This window comes from Dipodomys merriami, unplaced genomic scaffold (assembly GCF_024711535.1).
Source record: "Dipodomys merriami isolate MVZ:Mamm:240054 unplaced genomic scaffold, mDipMer1.0.p SCAF_6, whole genome shotgun sequence".
NCBI classification, from domain to species: domain Eukaryota; kingdom Metazoa; phylum Chordata; class Mammalia; order Rodentia; family Heteromyidae; genus Dipodomys; species Dipodomys merriami.
The window spans coordinates 8068920-8091363 of NW_027206179.1; the positions used below are offsets into that span (position 1 = coordinate 8068920).

Sequence of the window (22444 nt, forward strand, 5' to 3'; positions counted from 1 at the left end):
GTAGATATAAATTATATATAACATATACATTATATTTTATATGTATTATATATAATGTGTAAATATATCAAAACAAACTTCAAGTTATGGAAACAAGAGTACTTTCTTCTCTTTCTAAATTTGGTTATTTTTTATTTTTTATTTTTATTCTTTTCATTCTTCTGTTTCCTTTTTGTTATGTATGATGTGTTCAACTCTTCAGGAGGCTTCAGAACTCAGGAGGAAAGGGTAAAAAAGTATAGCCCTGGAAGTCACTGAAAATGGTGAAAATAAACTATACAACTAGTGGATGGAGACAGGAGGGAGGGACTAGTGGACAGTGGGTAAACAGAATTAAGTGTATAAAAGAAAATGTGCTCATTAAGGTATATAGTCATGTAGTTGGAATCTCCATGTACCTCACTTGGATAATAACACTAAAGTCAATTAACTTTGAAAAAGAACTCACTATTAAGCTAGGGGCCAGTGTAGCATGCCTATAATCCTAGCTATTTGGGAGACTGAGATCTGAGGATTATACTCCCAGCTAGCTTAGGCAGGGAAGGGAAGACTCATCTCCAATAAACCACTAAAAAGACAGCAGTGACTCAAGTGACACAACCACAGAAAGAAAGAGACTGGGTGTAAGTAACATGGCCTGTTCTCACAGCCATCCTGGTACCTTGGTGGGTGGAGGGATCTTTCCACCCAGCTCGAAAAGCCTAGAGGTGAGAGTCCAAGCAGGTTAGCCTTTGGTAGGAAAGCTTTGCTACAGAGAATGCTGTGATTTTGCCTTCTCTCCCTAAATGGACTGTTTCCCTATATGGAAAGTGTGAAGCATATCTCCCTGTGTGGAAAAATTTAAGCTGACCATTGAGCTACTTCCCAACATGGATAGTTCTGCTGATACCTGATTATTTTGCTATATAGTCTGTTTCTGTTGGATTTGGATTTGGATCTCCACCCCAAACATGTGGTTTTTGTCTTTTTTTTTCTATTCTTTTATTGTAAGGGTGATGTGCAGAGGGGTTACAGTTACGTAAGTTAATGAGTACATTTCTTGTCCAACATTGTTACCCTCTCCCTCATTTTCTCCAGCTTTTCCTCCCCCCATTGCCCCTTACTACCTGCCCCACCAAGTGGTAAAGTTTATTTCTGACATAGTGTTTTGTGAATTATTACTGTTGCATTGATTCATCTGTTGCCATTTGTCTCACCAATTTGTTATTCCCTTCCCTTCCCTTCCCCAAATCAGAAAACCAAATATACAAAATACAGAATACCAAAAAAAAGCAATGATCACATGGGATAAACCAAATGGAAAATGAAACAACTTCACAAAGTACATGAAAAAAAGAAAAACAAATACACAAAAAATCTCTTCTTTCCTTGCCTTGGAGTTCATTTTTGATTAGCATCATTTTATATGGTGATGTGTATATAACCATTAAGCTGTTGTGATTCTCTGCCAGGACTATCCTAGACATATTCTAATTATTACAAATGAGGGAACCTATGGAACCTATGTTTCTTAGGTACTGGCTTACTTCACTTAATATGATTTTTTCAAATCTTTCATTTCCTTACAAATAGGGTAATGTCATTCTTTCTTGTTAAAGCTCATTTCTGGGCTGCAGGTCTTTGAGACAGGAGTCTAACTGCAGTGGCCAGTAGTCCAATATACATATTATATATATATATATATATATATATATATATATATATATATATAGCCAATTTTACCTCTCAAAATGTGGTTTCTCTGTTTATTGCTGACTCAGTTCTTGTAAATACCACAACTTTAACAGAAAGGTAAGGTGCAGTTTTACAACCTTGAGTTCAAGCTCTAGAACTAGCACAAACACACATGTGCCCCGCACATATCAAAAATAAATACAAAGGAGGTTCTTCAGAAATTAAAATAAACCAGAAGCCTTGAGATAGTCTTTAAAGGGACAGTAAACACTGAAATAAAAGAGATGAACCAGCAACTTAGAAATACAAAGGGGCTGAAAAAGTAGAGAACATAGGCTAATGGAGAAGACTGGATGAAAATGAAAAACAATTGAAACATCAAAAATCCATAAAAAAGTTCTTTAGGGCAAAATTATGCAAGCGCCCCAGAATCTGATATTATGTTGATATGAAAATTTTGATGAAGATGTTTGTGTTTAATTTTCTGGGTAAACTAAACTGAAGGACTTCGATGGAATAATTTACTTTTAAATATTTTTTTTAATTTTTACACAACAATGTAGAAGACATCGTAAGTAAACGATGGGCATTTTCTTGTAATAAGGACGGCATGTATTCAGGTGCCTATTCTACCTAAACAAAGGGTATCTTGCAAAAGTTCAAGAGAAAATACATATCCCTAGGAACACACAATATATGTGTGTGTATGTATATCAAAACTACTTTTGTACTTTTCATTAGATAGGGTTTAGAAAATTTGGAAGAGCTGCTAATCTTGCTTGTCCAGTAAATAAATCATGAAGGAGAAGCTCATGTCAAGGTGATGATGTTTCCTTTACAAATCCTGAGGGTTAAGAGTATATAGAAATGCAGCACCTTTTCTTAACCACTTGAGAAATCTGTGCAATATATTTCATGTGAAGTGAGATACCTGAGGACTCAACAATTCCCACAGTCAAGTTCACTTATAAAATACCTGGTAATAATTCTCAGGGATCCCTAGGTTAAAATGACAATGTTGTGTTCTGTGACACTCAAATGGCCTCAAGGATTATAAATTATAGAGGGAACTGCTGGGAAATGTAATTCTCTCCATGTGTTACTGAGATCAAATGTAAATTTCTTTCCTGTTTTTATTCTCATTACTTCAGAGGCATGTACTAGATTGCATATCAGTGTATATGAAGAATTTGTCAATTCTAGTTCTATTAATATATTATTAATTCATAAATACATGAAATGGGAAAATGTTTCTACCATAGAAGCTCTCCTTCGTGGAATAGTGGAAATCATGCTGGCTGTATGTAACCTCCTAGATATGAGCCAAGCATGTTTCCTCTGTGTGCAAAGACCCCCTCATGTGTGTCTGCAAGAGCATCATGTGTGGTGGCCCAGTTTTTCCATTCTTTGACATTAAAACTTCTCTCCTCATGATGACAATTATGGCCATCTTCTCCTAGACACTATAGACAGTTCTCATAAGATTCTTAAACTGTGACTTTTCCTTGTTTTTCCATCTCTTAATTCAAACATGAAATGTTGAAGCTAGTATAATAAAGATGAAAGAAAAATGGAATCTTTGGTATAGGTAGTAACTTCTTGAGTAGAATTTCAATAGCTCAATAAGTAAGAATTGAGAGATAGTGTTGCATCAACCTAGAAATCTTCACACTGTGTAAACTCAAAAAGTATTAACTAAAAAGTTGGCCTACAGAGTCTGACAAATATAAAGCTAAAATGCAATGAAGAGGCCCAATAAATAGGAAGCCCGGAAACCTAAACTCCTAAAGATTCAACAACCCAATTAGCAATTTGGTAAATGAATTGAAAGATTTGTTTCAAAAAAGAAGTCAAAAGGGCCAATAAATATTGAAGAAATGCTCTACATCTATGGCCATGAAGGAAAGGCAAAACAAAATGACCATGAATTTTATCTCACTCCAGGCAGAATGACTATCATGAAGAACACATATAATAACAAATGCTAGTTAGAATGTGTGGGAAGTCAATACTATTCATGGAAATGCAAATTCATTCTACCATTATGGAAATCAGTAAGTAGTTATCCCAAAGAAGTAAAAATAGATCTCCTAGGCTAGTTTTATCATACTAGGCTGTATATTCTAAAGAATGTAAGTGAAGGTACAAGAGTCACACTTGGAACCCAAGTATACTGCAGAGTATGCACAATAGCCAAATTTTAGAAATAGTTAAGATGATTTCTAAAATATTATTCACAATCAGAACAGGAATATTTTATTGGTATAGAAATGCAGATGACTGATTGTGAAGGCTCAGGGTCTATGTTGAAGGGGCAGAATGATGCAGGCTCCAGCCTCAGGATTATCTGAGGACTGTGTTTGTGTATGTGGAAAGCTCTTGGCTTGCTGGGCTAGAGAGGGAACATGGTCTCTCTCCCTATTTCAAAACACATGTCACAGACTCCTGGGAGCTGAGAAAGTAGCTATTCTGCTTGCTTAAGCATAGATAAACAGCTAGTCAAGCATTTTCCTGAGATTGGGGAAGTGGTTTGAGCTTGTTCTAAAATAGTTTATATAATAATATACAAAGACATTGTCTCATAGATTAAGTAAAAATGTATCTGTTGAAATTTGTTTGTGTGAATGTCTCCTGACTAAATCTTGGCAAAGATAATGCTTGCTTGTCTTTAAATACCCACTAACAATAAAGCACAGCATTCAGTGGCAATTGCTGTTTGCACTCTGCATCTCCTATGTCCTGGTGATTTCGTGACCCTTACCCAGGGAATCCAACGCGTTAGACATTGACAAGTGACGATTGTCATGTTAAGTGAAGTAAGCCAGGTTTATAAAAACAAGTTCACATATTTTTCCTCAAATGTGGAAGCCAGGCCTGAAGACAACATATATATGTACTTACGTAACACACACACAAATAACCATTTGTGTAATTATGGGAATCTTTCAAAAGGCTAGGAGGAAGGGGAGGAGAAAATAGCATCATAAATGATATATAATAACAAAATACTGCAAGCTATTGGATAACAGCTGGAGGAGAGATGAGGAAAAAAGGAGTAATATGTAGAGATATTTAGGTTGAAACATAACACATGCAGGTGTCCAATATACAGTGAATGTTTTCTAACAGTTATTATACATAAAAATGAAGGACAAAAGTATACTTGAGCTCCTATCCAATTGTAGGCACTATATAGAGGTAGGAGAGAGCAGTGAATGGAGATGCAGAAGAAAGTAGACCCAAGTCAATGTACTTCTTACACATATATGAAAATGGATAAATAAAATCTGCTGAAATTCATTTAATAAGGGAAGAAGTGGATGAGAATGTCATGCAGAATTTGAATCAGATCAGAGCAAATTGCATGTACATGTAGAAATGTCCAAATGAAAACTTCTTCTACAACTAATTGACATTGATAAAGAGTATAAAATAAGTGTTAATATTCTATTTATTACTAAAATGATTAAGACCAGTGGCAACCACATTAGCAAATTTGGTATTCTCACAAGAAAGACAAGTTTTTTCAGGTCCCAGTAGCATTTCAAAAGCATTAAAAAGAAAGTATAGAAAGTTTCTCTGAATCCCATAACCCACACTTGCATTGTATGTCCTACTAATAGCATGCTGTACTAGTGTGGCCCAATGGCACAATATATGTGTCTCAGCATTTCATTAGAATGTTCTGTCCTTGATTTATGCTCACATGCAATTTCTGTTCTGTCCCATATGTTAAAACTACAGGCAAGTGTATCACAGCATGCATTCAACAGAATAGCCTGGAAATAGAATAAATTCACTGAACATTAGGGCCATTGCTTTAGGATTTTAGGGGTTTTGAGATCTTTGCATAGATTCTACATCCAATATATTTGAGTGTTAGAAAATATACATGTGGTTTTGATAGGGGAGAAAGAGTTTCTTGCACAGGAACGGGTTCTTTGAAAAGTATAAATAGAAACACCCAAGGTGGTGGATGTATCAATGCTTCATGACAGCATATTGACCCATGTACTCAGGATGTCCAGTGATATTGCCAGTTGTGAAGGTCAAAGTTCAGAATACAATTCTGCAGCTCAACTTCTGCACTGACCTTGGGCCACTGCTGAATTCAACATCATCATGCATTGTCTAGGCAAGCATAGATGGATGCATTTGTGGAGTCTTCTGCATGGGATTCTTGAAACAGGCCTGGGTCAATCAGCAGGTAAGTTCTGTGGCTGTTTAGGACATTGGGTGTGTGAGATGTCATCGGAGAGTGATGCCCTATAGAGTTGGGTTGACATCTCCCTGGCATGCGCCCTTGCCAACCATCTCACCTTTCATCCAACATGGCATCTATTGAGGCTTTCAAGTTGCTTCATCCCTAATAGATTTCATACAAATCATTTGCTAAAGCAGGTTTGCAACCAAGTCAAACAAGAAAACTTCATCCCAGGGGTCTCACTCTCTGTGGTCATGGATGAAATCATAGCCCCTGGGTGGAGAGGACAACTGGAAAACATATTTTCCAACTCGTGTTTATTTCCTGGTTGCTGGGCCTCAGATGCAGAACCACAGGACTGGGAGTTTTCCACATGCCTACCGGGAAATGCTGAAGATTGCAATGACAGAAGCTGAGTAGCCATCCCTGTCAATAGAAAGGCACATATACACATAGACACAAATACAAGGCATATTTCTCCACGTGATTCCACGGGCTTCATTTCCAGCCAGAATTCCAGCTTGGCAGATGCTTCAGTGATGTTCCCTTTGATTTCCACACTCTTTTTTTCTCCAGCTTCCACTTCTTGTCAGCTCTTTAGCAGGCACTGACTGCTTTTCTAGAATGAAGCACAGGGCGCATATGGATGGGGATGTGATGATTGCTGGGTTCTTCCCTCTCTATACTTTGGGAACAGATCGCAGAAACAGTGATGCTTCCCATCATGAATCAAACACATTGTAAGTTTATTCCTCCATAATTTTAGTTTCACTTGCTCCTTTATTCTCAGACTGGAAAATGTGCGAGGAAACTCTGGAGGCTCACAACTATGCTTTCTATATCCTCGTCTCCAAACTCTCATCAGGGAATGAGATGCATAGTGTATATCAGTTTTAATTTGTGTGTACTATGGAGTGATTTTCTGCTTCCAAGGTGGAAGAGTGGTCTCTAGTTTCCTTCCATCTAGCTTCTCCTTTCCAGGGTCATGAACACTTCACTTTATTCTAGCATAGCAACTTGATTCCTATTGCAACAAAATGCCATTGTTTATAGCAATGGCTCCTATGTCTTTTCCAGTGCTGGTGTGACAAGGATAGTCTGTGAGGTGGCTGGTCACATTTGGAGACAAAGATGACGATATTAGGAATTCTTTCACTGCTTGTAAATGTCCTAAACCTTCATGGCATTCCTAGATATTTGTCTTTCTTATGTTCCTCTGCTTTTCCACATTCACCTGATTTTCCTTCCCTTGATATCCTACAGTATATTTGAGTATCTTTGTTAGTGCATTTATACAGACACACCGAATCTTAAGGTTGCAGCGATGGATGTCTCTCATTTACTTACAAATATGCAAGCACTGTTGGTAGAAATAAGAGAAGTCTGGCTTTATGATCCTATGATCCATTTTATCAAATTAATGTGTGTTATTAAAGATCATTATGTATAATCTATGATGTCTTGATATAGATAAATGCCCCACAGCAATGTGATGTCGCTGGTAGAAGGAGATGAACTCAATGCCACACCAGTAGTAGTTCCCACAATGTTTTGCCTTTTTACTACAATATAGGACTTGTAACTATCTGGTTTCTTTCTGTGTTACTGTATTTCATATCATGTACTTTGATTGTAGTCACCCCCAGTATTTGTAAACATTTATTATGTCTCATTAATCATCTTAATTCCCAGCCCATAGATATAATTTCCTTTTTCTCTTTTTATGTATTTTTCTCCTAGATTACATGTAGGAGAAAAAACATGGTACTTGTACTCAATATTTGCTCCTTTGCCTAACAGAATGATCTGTTTTTTCATTTATTTTCTTGCATTCTTGTTTGTTGTTGAAGAAAGCTCAACTTCATGTATAGAACACTTAATCTATCCATTCTCTTTTTGGACATCTTGAGCAATTTTATAAGTCAGACAGTTTGTATAAAATGGCATCCATGTTTACATATGCATCTGTACAGAAACCTGAGCTTGATATATTGGGATAGATTGCTAAAAGTGGTATAGCTGTGTCTAATATGAGCTCTATTTTTAATATACCATGATATTTTCATTGTTTCTTAACTCTACATATCTTCATCAAAATTTGTAATTTTGTTTTATGATGATAGCCATTTTGGATTATATGATAAGGTAATGCAGAATACCTTGGGTTTGCATTATGCTGATTGCTATAATTGTTCAATTTTTCTCCTGTATAAATTTCCTATTTGTACTTTCACATTTGAAAAAAAATCTTTCACTTCATGTGCCTGTTTCATAATAGGATTCTTTCTTGTAGTGGTGTTTAAATTTCAGTGTCATTTTATGCTGTGATATTAAGCCCCATCAGATGAATAGCCAACATAGATTTCAAGCCATTTATTTGGCTGTGTCTGCACTTCATTAAATGTTTCTTTTATTGTACTGAATCATTAAAACTTTAACAGTTTTTATTTTGGTGCCAGTACTCTGGTTCAGACAAGATGCTTCTCCCTCTTGTTTGATACATGTGCTCACTTTCACCATGCTGCTGGTTCATTGGAGATAAGTACTTTTCTGTCCAGGCTGTCTTTAAACTGTGACAAATCCAGGTGTGAGTCTCAATAGCTGGCTGGCTGAAACTTTTCAATTTCATGAAATCACATTTGTAAACTGTGCTGCAGATGGAATTCTTCATCTTGTGAATGAAACAAATGATGCCCAAACCAGAGCATAACTTTTTCTATTATTTTATGAAGTATTTGTATACTATCAGGATGAATTTCTGTGCCTATATGTTGAAGTGTTTCCATTATGACAATATCTGCAATTTTCCAATCCTCAAATTTCCTAGTAAGAATTGTGATGAATTTTGACTTTTATCCTTATGTACAATCTGAAAGGTAACATCTTGCCTAAGTATTTGTCATATGGATACTCAATTTTCACAGTGCCACCACTTACTATGGGTGGCACCTTCTAGCAATGTGGGATTGGACAATGTCTTTATGAATCAGATGAATGTAGTTGATTGGGAGTATTTTTGGTCTCCTATTTCATTGGTGTCTGAGTTTATGAAATGCATTCTTTTTATTTTACTATGGCTCTCTACTATAATTGGAAGCTGGCATTACACTAGTTCAGCATAGGTCTTTTGCATCTAAAAGGCTTTAGCAAATTGGAGATTTTCTTTTTTTGTAGAGGTTGTGGGTTTGTCTTTCTTGTTTCTATGCTGAATGTGGTAGGAATTTGGATCAAGATTGTTTAGGTCATTTCTAGAATACACTGAAGATCAATTTCAAAAAATATTACAAAATCCAAAATGGCTAGGTAGAATGTTGGCATGGTGGAGTTTTTGCATACCTATTTCAAGGTTCTGACTTCAAGTACCAGCAATGCTAAAGAAAAGATTAAGATTTATATACACACATATAAATAATATGTATATTTATTCTATGTACATTACATGTTATCTAGTGTATGAAATACATAGTATGTATACATTACTCCATATATTATATGTGTAACATATAATAGTATATAGTATGTGTGTATATCCATTTATATTATATGTGTATAAATATATAATATATACATATTAATGTGTATTTATAGCCGCTGATGGACATATAGCTTGTCACTTTTTTCTCAGGTATCTTCAGTGATGATATAGAGAATACAGGAGTGCAGATGCCTCTTTGCCGTAGTGATTTTATTCTATTGGATAAACAGCCACCACTGACATTACTGAATCATGATTTGCATTCTTGGAAGCACCACCCTATTTTCCACAATGGCTGTAACAATGTGCACTCCTGTCACTAGAGGGCAGCCATGTACAGTTCCTTAACTCCTCATCAGGCCATTAAGTACTCCCATACATTAAGTCTCCCATACATTTACTATTCCCACCTTTGTGAGATGATAACTCTCTGTTGTTTTATTTACCTTTTTCTGGTGGTTAAGAAGTTCAAGGTTGTCATCTACATCTTTTGGCCATCTACATCTCTTTCTCTGTGCGTGTATGTATGTACGTATGTATATACAGTGACTTGAACTCAAGGCATTGCACTCTCCCTATGCTTGTTAGCTCAGCATGTGCTCTGCCAGCTGAGGTATGTCTACAGTCCTGCTTTTGCTGGTAAACTTGATATAGAGACTTCCAGATTCTTCTGCGTGGGATAGCTTTCAACTAAAATCCTCTGAACTCAAATGTAGGCAGAAGAATGTGACAAGGTGAGGTTGTAATATAAATGGTTTCAGAATTTTGAAGAACCTCAAAGCCATGTCCATGTTGGTTGCAGTAGTTCACAGTGCCACCAATAGTGTAAGAGGTTCCCTTTCCCAGTGTCCTCACCAGCACCTAAATTTTTTTCTTGTAATTGTGTTGAGATGGAATTTTAGTGTGGGTAGTGTTTGCATATTATTTATGTTTTAAGGATGTCAATCATGCATTCTTATGCTAATTGAGAGTTAAATGTTCAATTTTAAATTGGGTTCTTTCATCTTTTGCTATAGAATTTTGACCCCTTTAGAAAATATGAATATTTATCTTTTGTTGATTTTCCTCCATTGTATGGGTTGCCTATTGATTCTGGTAATTGTTTCTTCTGAGCAGTAGAAACATAAATTCCACATAGTCCACTCTTCAACTTTGCTAATGAGGTATAGTCTTCACAGTTTTGTTGCAGGAAGTATTTTGATGAGGATATTTGTCACTGTATTGATCATAGACATTGAATATAATTTTAATTACTTATTTTCTTCTTTGCTTTGGTATCAGAATAATGTTGGTAGCATATAATATGCTAGAAGGAATTCCTTAAACTTGCATATTTTCAAAATAAAGTAAGAATAATGTGCCTCAGGCAATATTTAAATTTGTTGGGACAATTCAGTAGGAAAGTCACATTGCACTGCTTTCCTTTGATAGGATTTTATTTCTGATTCAATTTCATACAATTTATTGCTTTAATTCATGTGTCTTCCATGTCATTTCTTCTACTTGATCAACTTATTGACATACAATTTTCTCAACGGATATTGATCTTTTGCTTCTGTGTTTCTATGTCTAATGCTATTTACTTCAGTCTTCCCTTTGTCATTCATAGTATAAGTAGGAATTTGTCCCTTTTGTGTTTGAAGAATTTTTTCAGTCTGATTATACTTATTGAATTTGTCCTCTAATTCCTTTTTAAAAAAAATTTTTTTTCACTTATGGCGCTTTGAACTCTGGGCCTGGGCACTGTCCCTCAACAATTCAGCTCAAGGCAAGCTCTCTATCATTTGAGCCACAAAACCACTTCTGGTTTTCTAGTGGTTTATTGGAGATAACAGTCTCATAGACTTACCTGCCTGGGCTAGATTTGCACCGTGATTCTCAGATCTCAGCCTTCTGAGTAGCTTGGATGACAGACTTGAGGCACCAACTCCTGCTTTTCCTCTAATACTTTTACTCCTAACTACATTGACACCTTCTACAAATTTTGGGTTTGGTGTTTTGCTTTTCTACTTCCTTGAGTTGCAATGCTGAGTGTGTAGTACTGATCTTTATAGGATCATTGTTAAATGCTTCTCTTTTGAACCACCAAAACTGAGGGAATGAATGGAGTGGCAGCAGTCAAGATGCAGTGTACATATACATTGAGTTATTGAATTGAAACCCTTCTCTGCAACTACTTAGAGACAATTTTTTAATGTTTCATTTTAATGCATCTTTTGCCATATTCATAGATTTTGGTATTGCTCTTTTCCATTTTCATTTGTACCAAAGATCAGCTTATATACTGACTTTCTCTTGATCCAGTGGTGGTTAAAATAATGTAACTTTCCTGTTTGCATCTAATTTCCCATTTATCTCCTTGATTTCTAACCTTCCAACCTGGGTATCTTAGTGTGTGCTCAATACATTTTTTTAAAGTTTGAATGCTTTTATCTATCCTGAAGAACAGTCAACCTATCAGAATGTTTTATTCACAAGAAATTGAGTGGAATGTTCTTTAGGTGTATATGAGGTTCATGTGATCTAGGTTCATATTTACCTTGATGCCTCCTTGTTGATTCTGCCTGGATGATTTCACCATTGCTGAAAGTGCTGTTATATAATCTGTAGTTATTTTTATATTGATAACTTTGACTCTCTCTCTCTCTCAAAATCTACTGGTATTACCCTTATATAATGAAGTGCTTAAAAGTGTAAATATAAACAAAATTGCTATGTTATCTTCCTAGTTTACTCCCCCATCATTGTATCATGAACTTTGTCACATTTAATTGCTTTGATTAATATACATTTGATAAGATGTGTTGTAGATATTCCTGCTTTCTTCTGGCTTCTATTTGCTTGGTCTGCCTTATTCCATCCCTTTCCTTGCAGTCTATGTATACCCTAAAAGGGGAAGTACGGAGTGAGGTATTTGAGATCAATCTAGAGTCTGTACTTTCATCTTTGCAATCATGCCACATTATGTCTTTTGCTTTTGTCAGTTGTGGGTCTTGACCTCATGGCCTGCGTGTTGTTCCTGAGCTTTTCTTCTCAAGGCTACTGCTGTAGTACTTTGAGTCACAAAGTCACTTCTGGTTTTCTTGTGATTAACCGGAGATAAGGCTCTTGGATTTTCCTGCCTGGGCTGGCTTCAAACTGTGATCATCAGATCTCAGCCTCTTGAGGAGCTAACATTACAGGCATAAGACATTGGCACCTGGCTGATGTGTTTTAGATAAATAATTTCAGATATTTCTATTCTCAGTAATTGTTTACAGATCATTTCTCATTATGACATTATGTAACTTGTGTAGCTTCACTGAAGCTGCTTCTAAAATCTTTCTCCACAGCATTCAGTGATTAATAAATGAGTCCATTACTAGTGGTTTTTTGTGTATATTACTTTTTATTTGTTCATTATAGGTTTTCATTTTTGACTTATAGAGGGGTTAAATGTAATTAATTATAGCAAGTTATTTTGTAATGATGACAAGTATCCATAATGAGAAGCAAATAAATGAAGTGTTGGAAATACAGTTATGAAGTTGATAGTATTTTTCTTTATTTAAGAAATGTGTATATGTTAGTGAGCATATATACAATGTTAGACCATTGTCAGATTGTTTGATAATCACCCCTCAGTAAGTTTTATACATTCTTGTCTTCATTTCTTTATCATTAACATCTTTACATTGAAAATTTTTTCTTTCCTTTTCCTTGTAGAAGAGATCTGATAGAGATAAATTTCCTTAACCTTGCTTGACAGAGAACATCTTGATCTCTCCTTCACTGCTACAGGATATTTCTGCTAAATGCAGTACACTTGATGGATATTATATATCATTATCAGCAGCAATGAAAGATCTCCTGCCCCTCTGTCCTGGTTTATGAAGGTTTTATTGAGAAGTCAGCTGTTAAGGGGCACACTTATATACTCTGATTTCCTTTTCATTTGCAGTCTTGAGAGGACTTGATCAAAGGACAGCTTGTTGAAGATGAGATGGTGGACAATTCTATTGACCTTGATCTTCCTAAATTTTGTTTTATTTGTCTGTCTTAGGACTTGAAATCAGGTACTAGATACAGTCCCTGAGCCATCTGCTCAAGGCTAGCACTCTACTACATAAGCCATAGCTCTACTTCCACTGTTTTGCTAGTTACATTGAGATATGTGTCTCATAGACTTTTGTTTACTATGGCTGGGTCTGTAAGTGGTTCTGACTTCTCAGCCTCCTGAGCACTTAGGATTACCCTCAGTGCTACAACTGAACCACTTGAGCATCAGTTCCATTCTGGCTTTTTGGTGTTTAACTGATGATAAAGAGTCTTTTGGCTTTACTGCCCCTGGCTTGCTTCCAACTGTGATCCTCAAATCTCAGGCTTCTGAGTAGGTAGAATTATAAGTGTGAACCACTGGTGCCCAGACACACATTTGCCAATTTCTAATGACCTTTTCACATATTTTTCTCTCTTTCATACATTCAGTATTGCTTTTGCATTACTCTTCCATGTAAGGGTAATTGTTACTGTGCTTATTTTTGCCAATATTGAAGTTTGAACTGAGGAACTTCATGCTTTCCCTAATTTGTTTTGCTCAGAGTTAGTGATTTTATCAATTGAGCCAAAACTACACTTCCAGTTTTCTTGTAGGTTAATTGGAGATAAGCATCTTACAGTCTTCCTGCCAGGGCTTGTTTTCCAAGAGTGGGAGAGATCTTTAAAGCTCTTACTCCCAGGTTCCTTTCCTTTTCATTATCTCAATGTACACATATCGTGAAGGAAGTACTGATCATCAAGGCATTACCCTGCACTGAGTTTCACCAGGATGGTCTTGAAACAGGGATATTCCAGCCTTAAGGTTCATTTTATTACAACTCTTTCCATCCCCCAGTTTGGAGGTTCATCTCTTCATGCAGAGTTTCTTGAAATGTAGTGGATGAGCGTAATATGGGAAACCATTTCCTGCTTCATTTTTAAAGCATCTCATTTGCTCTGTTACATTCATGAGAATTATGGTCTCTTCTGAGGCTTCAACTATTTTTTGTAGCTAGTCCAGAAAGAGTTATTTAATGTGTTGGGGATGCAAGGAAAACCACAGGGCCTTCCTCAAATGACCCCTTGCTCTGCATCTCTGTATCCTTTAGATACCCACGTCACTTAAATTGCATGGCTCAAAAAACAAAGACTTACTTTTCACCCATGTGTTGCTTGTCACCCCAACATTAAAACAAAAGAATATTTGATGTCTCATATAGATCCACTTCATGTTTAATGGAGGGTATCCTTTTTTGAGGTTATATATGAAAGACAGAAAAATCAAGCTCTGTGGGATTCATATGGACATCATATTACAAATATCTCATAAAAGGTGTAATTTTTAAATGTATTTAATTTGTAGAAAACAAACACTGAATCCACCAAAGTCACTGCATTCATATAAGAATCAGTTTTGGGTTATTTTTGATGAACGTTTTATGTCTCCTGTGCAGGTTTGATTTCAAGTACTATCAGCTTGTTCTGGCCTTGGCTTTTGCTGTTGAGGAAATCAACAAGAAGTCCAGTCTTTTACACAACATGACTTTGGGATTTGATATTTATAGCGCTGATTTTAGAGCTTGGTCTGCTTTTGAGAATCCTTTTATCTGGCTTTCTGGGCAGAACAAGATCCCTAACTACACCTGCATGGGAGAAAGTAAGTTTGTATCAGTCCTTGCAGGAACGTCAGGAGAGACATCTATGCAGATTGGAACACTGCTGGAACTCTACAGATTTCCACAGGTGACAGAGAAATGGATGTATACAGATTTCTGCTTTGGTTCCATTTTCAGATGTTAAAAGAGAATGCTAGGGAAAGTTTTAACAAAAAGCATATGCTATTTTATAATATCAAAAGCCAGGTAATCCAACATACTGTGTTTTCTAGAATGTCATTGTTTAAGAGAGGATGGAAAAATTGGAGAAAACCTAGGAATGACTATGAGCCTAAAAGTCATAAACGTGAAATTCTTGAGTGAATAAAGTTAAGCATAGAAAAGCAAATTGGCTAGGTATTCTCTCATCTGTGGATGTTGGATTTAAAATATAAAAATGAAATACAAAATCAGTATGAGAACACTTAAATGGTCAGGAACACATACACATGATTCAGTGGGCTAAAGTATGGTGTACGTAACATTGACTATCCATGGTGTAACCACTGTGGATGATTTATGATTTCATGTGTGAGAGATATAATTTTAAAAGGATAGTGGAGAAGGTTATATTAAAAGAGGAATAATGGCAAACATGGTCATAATATACAAGTATATATGTACAAATGGAAAAAAGAAACAAGGGAATATGTAGCGTTGGTATAGATAAGGTGAGAAAAGTAGAAATAATGTGATAAAGATTAATAGGCATTATACACATAATTGACATACTCAATTGAAGAATCATTGTACAATGATATAAAAATAATTTACAGTTTAAGTTAAAAACTTTAAAAATCAGGCCCTTCAAGATGGGAATGTGGCTTAGTGATAGAGTGCTTGCCTAGCATGCATGAAGCCCTGTGTTTGACTCATCAGTACCATATAAACAGAAAAAGCCAGAAGTGGCACTGTGGCTCAAGTGATAGAGCACGTGCCTTGAGCACAGACAGATTTAAGGATAGTGCCCAGGACCTGAGTTCAAGTCCCCAGCAAAAGGAAAAAAACCAAACCACTTCTTTGACACATTCAACCTGTTCCTTAACATAAATCAAGATTGAGGTTGTGAAGTATAGGAAATTTCTTTCTTGTGAGCCTCCAATGTTCTTTCCTTTTAGCTCACGTTTGGGACTTTTGATTCTGCCCTGAGTGACCATGGCAAGTTTCCTTCTCTCTATCAAATGTCCCCAAAAGACACATCGCTAGCCATTGCCATGGTCTCCTTACTGCTTCATTACAACTGGAACTAGATAGGGTTATTGATATCACAAGATGAGAATGGTTTGTCGATCCTTGCAGAACAGAGAGAAGCAATGGACAAGAACAGAATCTGTGTAGCCTTTGAGCATATGATCTCTGGCAGTACCCTAACACAAGTAGTTAACATCATGGCAATTCAGAATCAGATTAATAAATCATCAGCAAATGTACTTACCATTTATGGTAATAAGGAATACCTTCTAGGAGTAATGGTATATCTTGGGCAATTTTTAATAACAAGCAAAGTTTGGCTCTTGAACTCACAGTGTGATTTATGCATTGGAAGAAATTATTTCATTTTAGGCTCATTTCATGTGCCTCTCATTTTTTCATATCACCATGAACACATAGGTGGATTCAGCGATTTTATCACGGAAGTCAATCCTTCCAAATACCCAGAAGACTTTTATCTTGCTAAGTTGTGGTTTCTCTCTTTTAATTGCTCCCATTCTGAGTCTGACTGTGTATTGTGGGAGAACTGTCCACATGATACCTCCTTGGAATGGTTGCCTGGGCAAATTTTTGACATGGCCATGTCTGAAGAGAGTTACAATATCTACAATGCTGTCTATGCTGTGGCACAAGTCCTCCATGAAATGTTTCTTCATCAAACTGAAGAGCCAGCAATGGATAATGGGAGATGGTGGGTGCCTTCTCCTGCACAGGTAAGGCCTTAACTTTTGGATTCTACACATGAAAAGCAAAGGCAATCTAAACACATTCAAATATTTTCTTATTAACCTGAGAGAAATTGTACTTGTAAGAATATTTGTGAGGTTACTCCTGACTTCTGTTCATGTGTTATTAGAGGTAAAATAGCAGAGGTGATGTTCCCATCAATTCGAGAGTTACAAATGATCTCAATAAGCTCACAGCTAATGAATGTCCTCACAATCTTTTTTTCACTGGAAGCTTCTTAATAGCAAAGAATGATCTGTTCTTTAAGTACTTAATTATTCCAATGATTTTGTTTCTCAGAAAGTAACTTAAATGATTGGTGGGAATGGGAAAAATGAGGAAGAATGATGGAAGGGGTGACATTGAGATGCCTTGTACTACACAATGACTCTGTACCATATATAAAGATAAAAATAAAATGAATCATTAACAATTTCCATATTTAACATATTAATAAATTAAATAACTTACTCCTGTCATTCTAGCTCTTCAAGAGACTGAGCCTGTTGGAAGCAAGACTGGGCAAGAAAGTCTCTAAGACTCTTATCTCCAATTCACCACCAGAAAACCCGAAGTGGCATTGTGGCTAAAAGTGGTAGTATTCTAGCCTTGAATGAACAAACTCAGGGACAGCACCTAGGTCCTGAGTTCAAGCCCCATGACCAACAAAAATACAAATAAATATTAATTAATTAAATACACACAAAAATAAATGGCTCTGTTATATATCACCTACTTAGCCAATGAAATTCCTGGATATTGATAAAAATTATCAGTTGTTCAAAGGTCTTATGTAGGCAACTAAGAATTTTCTCATTCTTCATTATGTGGAGGTGGATTCTCTTGAAAAAATTCCAGGTAGTAACCCAAATTCAGAAATATTACTTGCTTTTGTTCTTAAAACACATTCTGTATTGATACTTCATTAGATATCTGTGTTAATTTTTAATGATAAAGTAAGGATTAAAGAGAATGAGAGGTTTGGCTTAATTCAGGATTACTGTTTCAACTCTTAGACTCTCTTCAACATGACATGATGTATCTCTTGTAGCTGCACCCTTTTCTGAAGAACATCCAATTTTACAATCCTGCTGGAGACCAAGTGATTTTGAACGAGGACAGGAAATTAGAGGCAGAATATGACATTTTGAATATTTGGAATTTTCCAGGTCTTGAGTTCAAAGTGAAAATTGGGAAGTTTTCTCCATATGCTCCTTATGGTCATCAACTGTCTGTATCTAAAGATATGATAGAGTGGGCCATAGGAACTACTGAGGTGGGTTCATGTTAACAAAAATGATTAGAAGTCAATATAAGTAAACAAAAAGAACCCTTAGATATTATGTACTCACTAATGACTCAGTATTGTACATTTATTAGGTTTTAACTTGAGAAATTCTTTGATTCACTTAGGTGGAAAGAAAAGTACTAACAACATTTCTCAATGTTCATTTATCATAAAATGTAGATAACATCTATTATAATTGTATTCTAATATTAGAACAAATACCTGAAAAAGCAATTATTTCATGAAGTGGAAAGGTTTATTTCGCACATCCCAGTGGCTGTTCCAATCAACCCTTATTTGATCTGTTCTGTAAGGGTGTATTTTTTTCTTTTTTTATTATTCCTCATCCTATCCCTTCCCAAAGCATGTATGTTGAGAGGAATCATCTAAGGAGTCTGTACCACAGGAAAATGGTGAACCCATAGCAACTGAAGACAAATAAGAAGAAATGATGGGCCTTGGTTCTAGCACATTGTTAAAAATTTCAATGCGTATTTTATTACTTATTTCCACATTTCTATACTTCACAAATCAGTAACAGAAAAATTTTTCTATGAATTCAAGGAAATTTCTGGCTTAGTTGGGTATGAATGTCTTTCCATTAGGAACCACTTCTTAAAGGTTCCACAATTCTCAGTAATAGCATAGGGTGAGGTTGATGGCTGTAGCACAAAATCCTTTGTGGATTGTGTCAGGAAATCTAAAATAGCATCCTATCGATTGATTAGCTTTAAGTATTTAAAATAATTATACTTAATGGTCAAATGTTTAGGAACACCTGGTTTTATTGAATATCAGGTAATAGTCTGAATATTTACCAACACATATTTGATTTTCCTCAGACTCCTCACTCTGTTTGCAGTGAGAGTTGTGGTTCTGGATTCAGGAAATCTCCTCAGGTGGGAAAGGCTGTCTGTTGCTTTGATTGTACCCCTTGCGTAGAGAATGAGGTTTCTAATGGGACAGGTAAGTCTCTGACTAAAGAGGAAATTCTCTATCTATTCCTAGTTTTCAACAATGTATCTAAGCCCATGGAAAATGTTTTGTATTTATTTTACAGACCCAAAGTCTTTGTTCTTTCAGTAATTTAATTGTAACTACTGATGATAATGATCCTTGAAATAATATACCTCATGGCATTAAATTATATCTGGGATTAATTTTGATATGGCATTTTACACATTTTAATCTCAAGAAAACCTTTTCTCCACTACTCAGTAATGAATTTTTAATTTTTTCATTATGGTTGTCGAGTTGTTCTACAGAGATATTACAGTTACATAAATCAGGTAAAGAGTACAATTTTTTGTGTAGATGTGTCCCCTTCCGGGCCTCTTTGCAAGTTTTTCCCCTCCCATTCATCACTGACGAGTTGTGCAGTTCAATTTCAACATAGTGTCTAGTAAGTTGTATTTATTTACCCTTGTTGTATTTGTTACACATTTTCTGTGACCCCCTTTCCTTTCCAAATACAAACTAACAAGACAAAAGGAAAAGAAAACAAAACAGAAACAACAGCAACTAAAAAATATCTCTCCTTTCCTTTTCATGGAATTTATTCATATGATACCATTTTCTATGCTCATATGCACCTCACTATGAGCCTTTCTCAATGACTCTTATGCATATCCTCCCTTGGCCTCAGTGAATGTTCAGAGTTCATTTAGCTTCTCCATTAAGGTGAAGTATGAATACCTGTAAAAGACAGACTCTCCATTTTCTTTCAAATTATATTTATGCCACAAAGAACACATAAATCTTGCATATTTTTATTTCCCTGCCCAGAATTGTTCTTGCTATAGAGAAAGTGCTTAGAAATCTGAGTTTGGTTTGAATATTAGACACAAGTATTCTGCAGAGCATGATTTTGGAGCTATAAAGAGAACCTTGATCCTCAATTCCCACTGCTTTACAGGTGGGAAAACTTCAAATATAATGAGATGAATTCAAGAATGTAACACAGGCCTCCTTTTAAAATGTCAAACAATCACATACAGCAATGTAACCTATATTATTCACAATTTTGAATGGCAGCAGCAGAGTTGTGCACACAGTACTGAAATTCATATAATAGCAGCACAAAGAAGTCAGAAAATTATTTTTAGTTTACTTGACTTATGAAAAATGTCCTTTTCCAATATGTGTTAAAGTCAGTTTGAAAAAAATAGAATGTCTTATAAATTGAATGCTCTTTCATGTATTTTGTCACAATTAAGAATACTATTATAATTGATGTTGCTTAGATTTTATGATAAATAAATGAAGTTTTAGGTTATAATTTGTGGAGGGGAAGGGAAAAAACACAAGGTTTAAATAGGGATAGAGGTGGACCCATTGCAACAATGAAATGTACAAGTCCTTATGTCTAAAACGATCTTTACAAATTTGGTAGGGGGGGGAGGAGGATTGGGTGGGGGTAGGGGTAGGATGGGATGGGAAGAGGAAACATAGGAGGAGGCTACAATGCTTGATAAGAAATGTACACATTATCTTGTCCATGTACTTGTAAACCCTCTGTACAGTATTTTCACAATTAAAAAATATGTTAGAAACTAGCAAAAAAGAACTATCCAATTAACATGTTTCTTTCCTACATCAGCGTCAGTGAGTAAAACAATCAGAATGGAAAAAAAGCAAGGAATGTGAGCATGAGGATGAAGTTACTGCATACAAACCATGAAAACAAACAGTTTCAGGCATTTTTAATTTTACTTGGTAGTATGAACTCTTATGTTAATAAGAACTAATATGCTAGAGTCCCCTCTAAGAAGGGACTTACCACTTTCCATTGAGGTAAAGGCAGTACTGAAACGAGTCAAATGGTAACTCTCTCTTCTTACCAGATATAGAGCAGTGTATGAAGTGTCCAGATGATAAGTATGCCAACACAGAGAGAAACCAGTGCCTCCCCAAAGCTGCAAGTTTCTTGGCTCATGAAGAACCCATGGGAATGGCCCTGGACTGTGTGGCTCTCTGCTTCTCCACCCTCACTGCTGTTATTCTAGGAGTCTTTGTGATGTATCAAGACACTCCCATTGTGAAAGCCAACAACCTGTGTCTCAGTTACATCCTGCTCATCTCCCTCATGTTCTGTTTCCTCTGTTCCTTGCTCTTTATTGGCCTTCCCAACACAGTCACATGCATGCTGCAGCAGACCACATTCGGTCTTGTCTTCACTGTGGCTGTTTCCACAGTGTTGGCCAAAACTGTGACTGTGGTTCTGGCCTTCAAGGCCACTTCTCTAGGGAGAAAGATGAGGTGGCTGCTGGTATCAGGGGCTCCTAACTTCATCATCCCCATCCGCACCCTCATCCAGGTGACTCTCTGTGGAGTCTGGCTGGGAACTTCTCCTCCCTTTGTGGACACAGATGCATTTTCTGAACATGGCCACATCATCATCCTGTGCAACAAGGGCTCCCTCACTGCCTTCTACTGTGTCCTGGGATACCTAGGCTCCCTGGCCTTGGCAAGCTTCACTGTGGCTTTTCTGGCCAGGAAACTGCCTGACACCTTCAATGAAGCCAAGTTCCTGACCTTCAGCATGCTGGTGTTCTGCACTGTGTGGCTCACCTTCCTGCCTGTCTACCACAGTGCCAAGGGGAAGGTCATGGTGGCTGTGGATGTCTTCTCCATCTTGGCCTCCAGTGCAGGGCTACTGGGCTGCATCTTTCTTCCCAAATGCTACATCATCTTGATAAGGCAAGATAGAAATTCTCTGCATGGCTTCAAGGACAAAATTCATACTGTGAGAAAGAAGTCTTCTTAAGATAAAACTCAGGTATTTGATCAAATGCATAGAAGATCTCACCTAAATCACTCTTTTTCCAGTCTTGTATTATTTTATATTATATTGTAAGAATAACTTCAACAAATATGTCGATCTTACTCATTTCTCTAGTAGTAGTAGTCACAAATTTTAGCAAGAGCTGCCTAATTTTTAATTTCATTCAGCTTGTTTAGTTTTTTCTTTGCATTTAATCTTATCCTACATTTTTAAAATTTTTTTATTGTGAAAATACTATACAGAGGGCTTACAATTACATGGTCAAGATAATGGGGACATTTCTTATCAAGCATTGTAGCCTCCTCCTTTGTTCTATCCTACGTTATAAGTGTATTTTTTATGGTTGTAGTATCTCCTCCATTTGCTTTTGTAGTCACTTTTTATATTTTCCTTTATCCCATTTTCTGTC

At 36.2% G+C, this 22444-nt stretch overlaps 1 protein-coding gene across 1 annotated transcript; it reads left to right on the forward strand.

Moving 5' to 3' along the window:
* Positions 1 to 632: 632 nt before the first annotated feature.
* On the forward strand, positions 633 to 22017 carry LOC138814232 (vomeronasal type-2 receptor 116-like). Its single transcript, XM_070003244.1, has 7 exons — positions 633 to 707; positions 6455 to 6618; positions 14825 to 15113; positions 16552 to 16932; positions 18015 to 18239; positions 19094 to 19217; positions 21095 to 22017. Exons 1-7 carry the CDS (start codon positions 633 to 635, stop codon positions 22015 to 22017), a joined length of 2181 nt encoding a protein of 726 aa, XP_069859345.1.
* The last annotated feature ends 427 nt before the right edge of the window (positions 22018 to 22444 follow it).

Bases quoted from the DNA above. Each gene is read 5' to 3' on its own strand.
- LOC138814232 (XM_070003244.1), top strand. From the start codon at position 633: ATGGCCTGTTCTCACAGCCATCCTGGTACCTTGGTGGGTGGAGGGATC. The intron at 16,933-18,014 runs GTGCCTTCTCCT...TATCTCTTGTAG, and splicing joins TGGATAATGGGAGATGGTGG to CTGCACCCTTTTCTGAAGAA. The intron at 19,218-21,094 runs GTAAGTCTCTGA...TCTTCTTACCAG, and splicing joins TGAGGTTTCTAATGGGACAG to ATATAGAGCAGTGTATGAAG.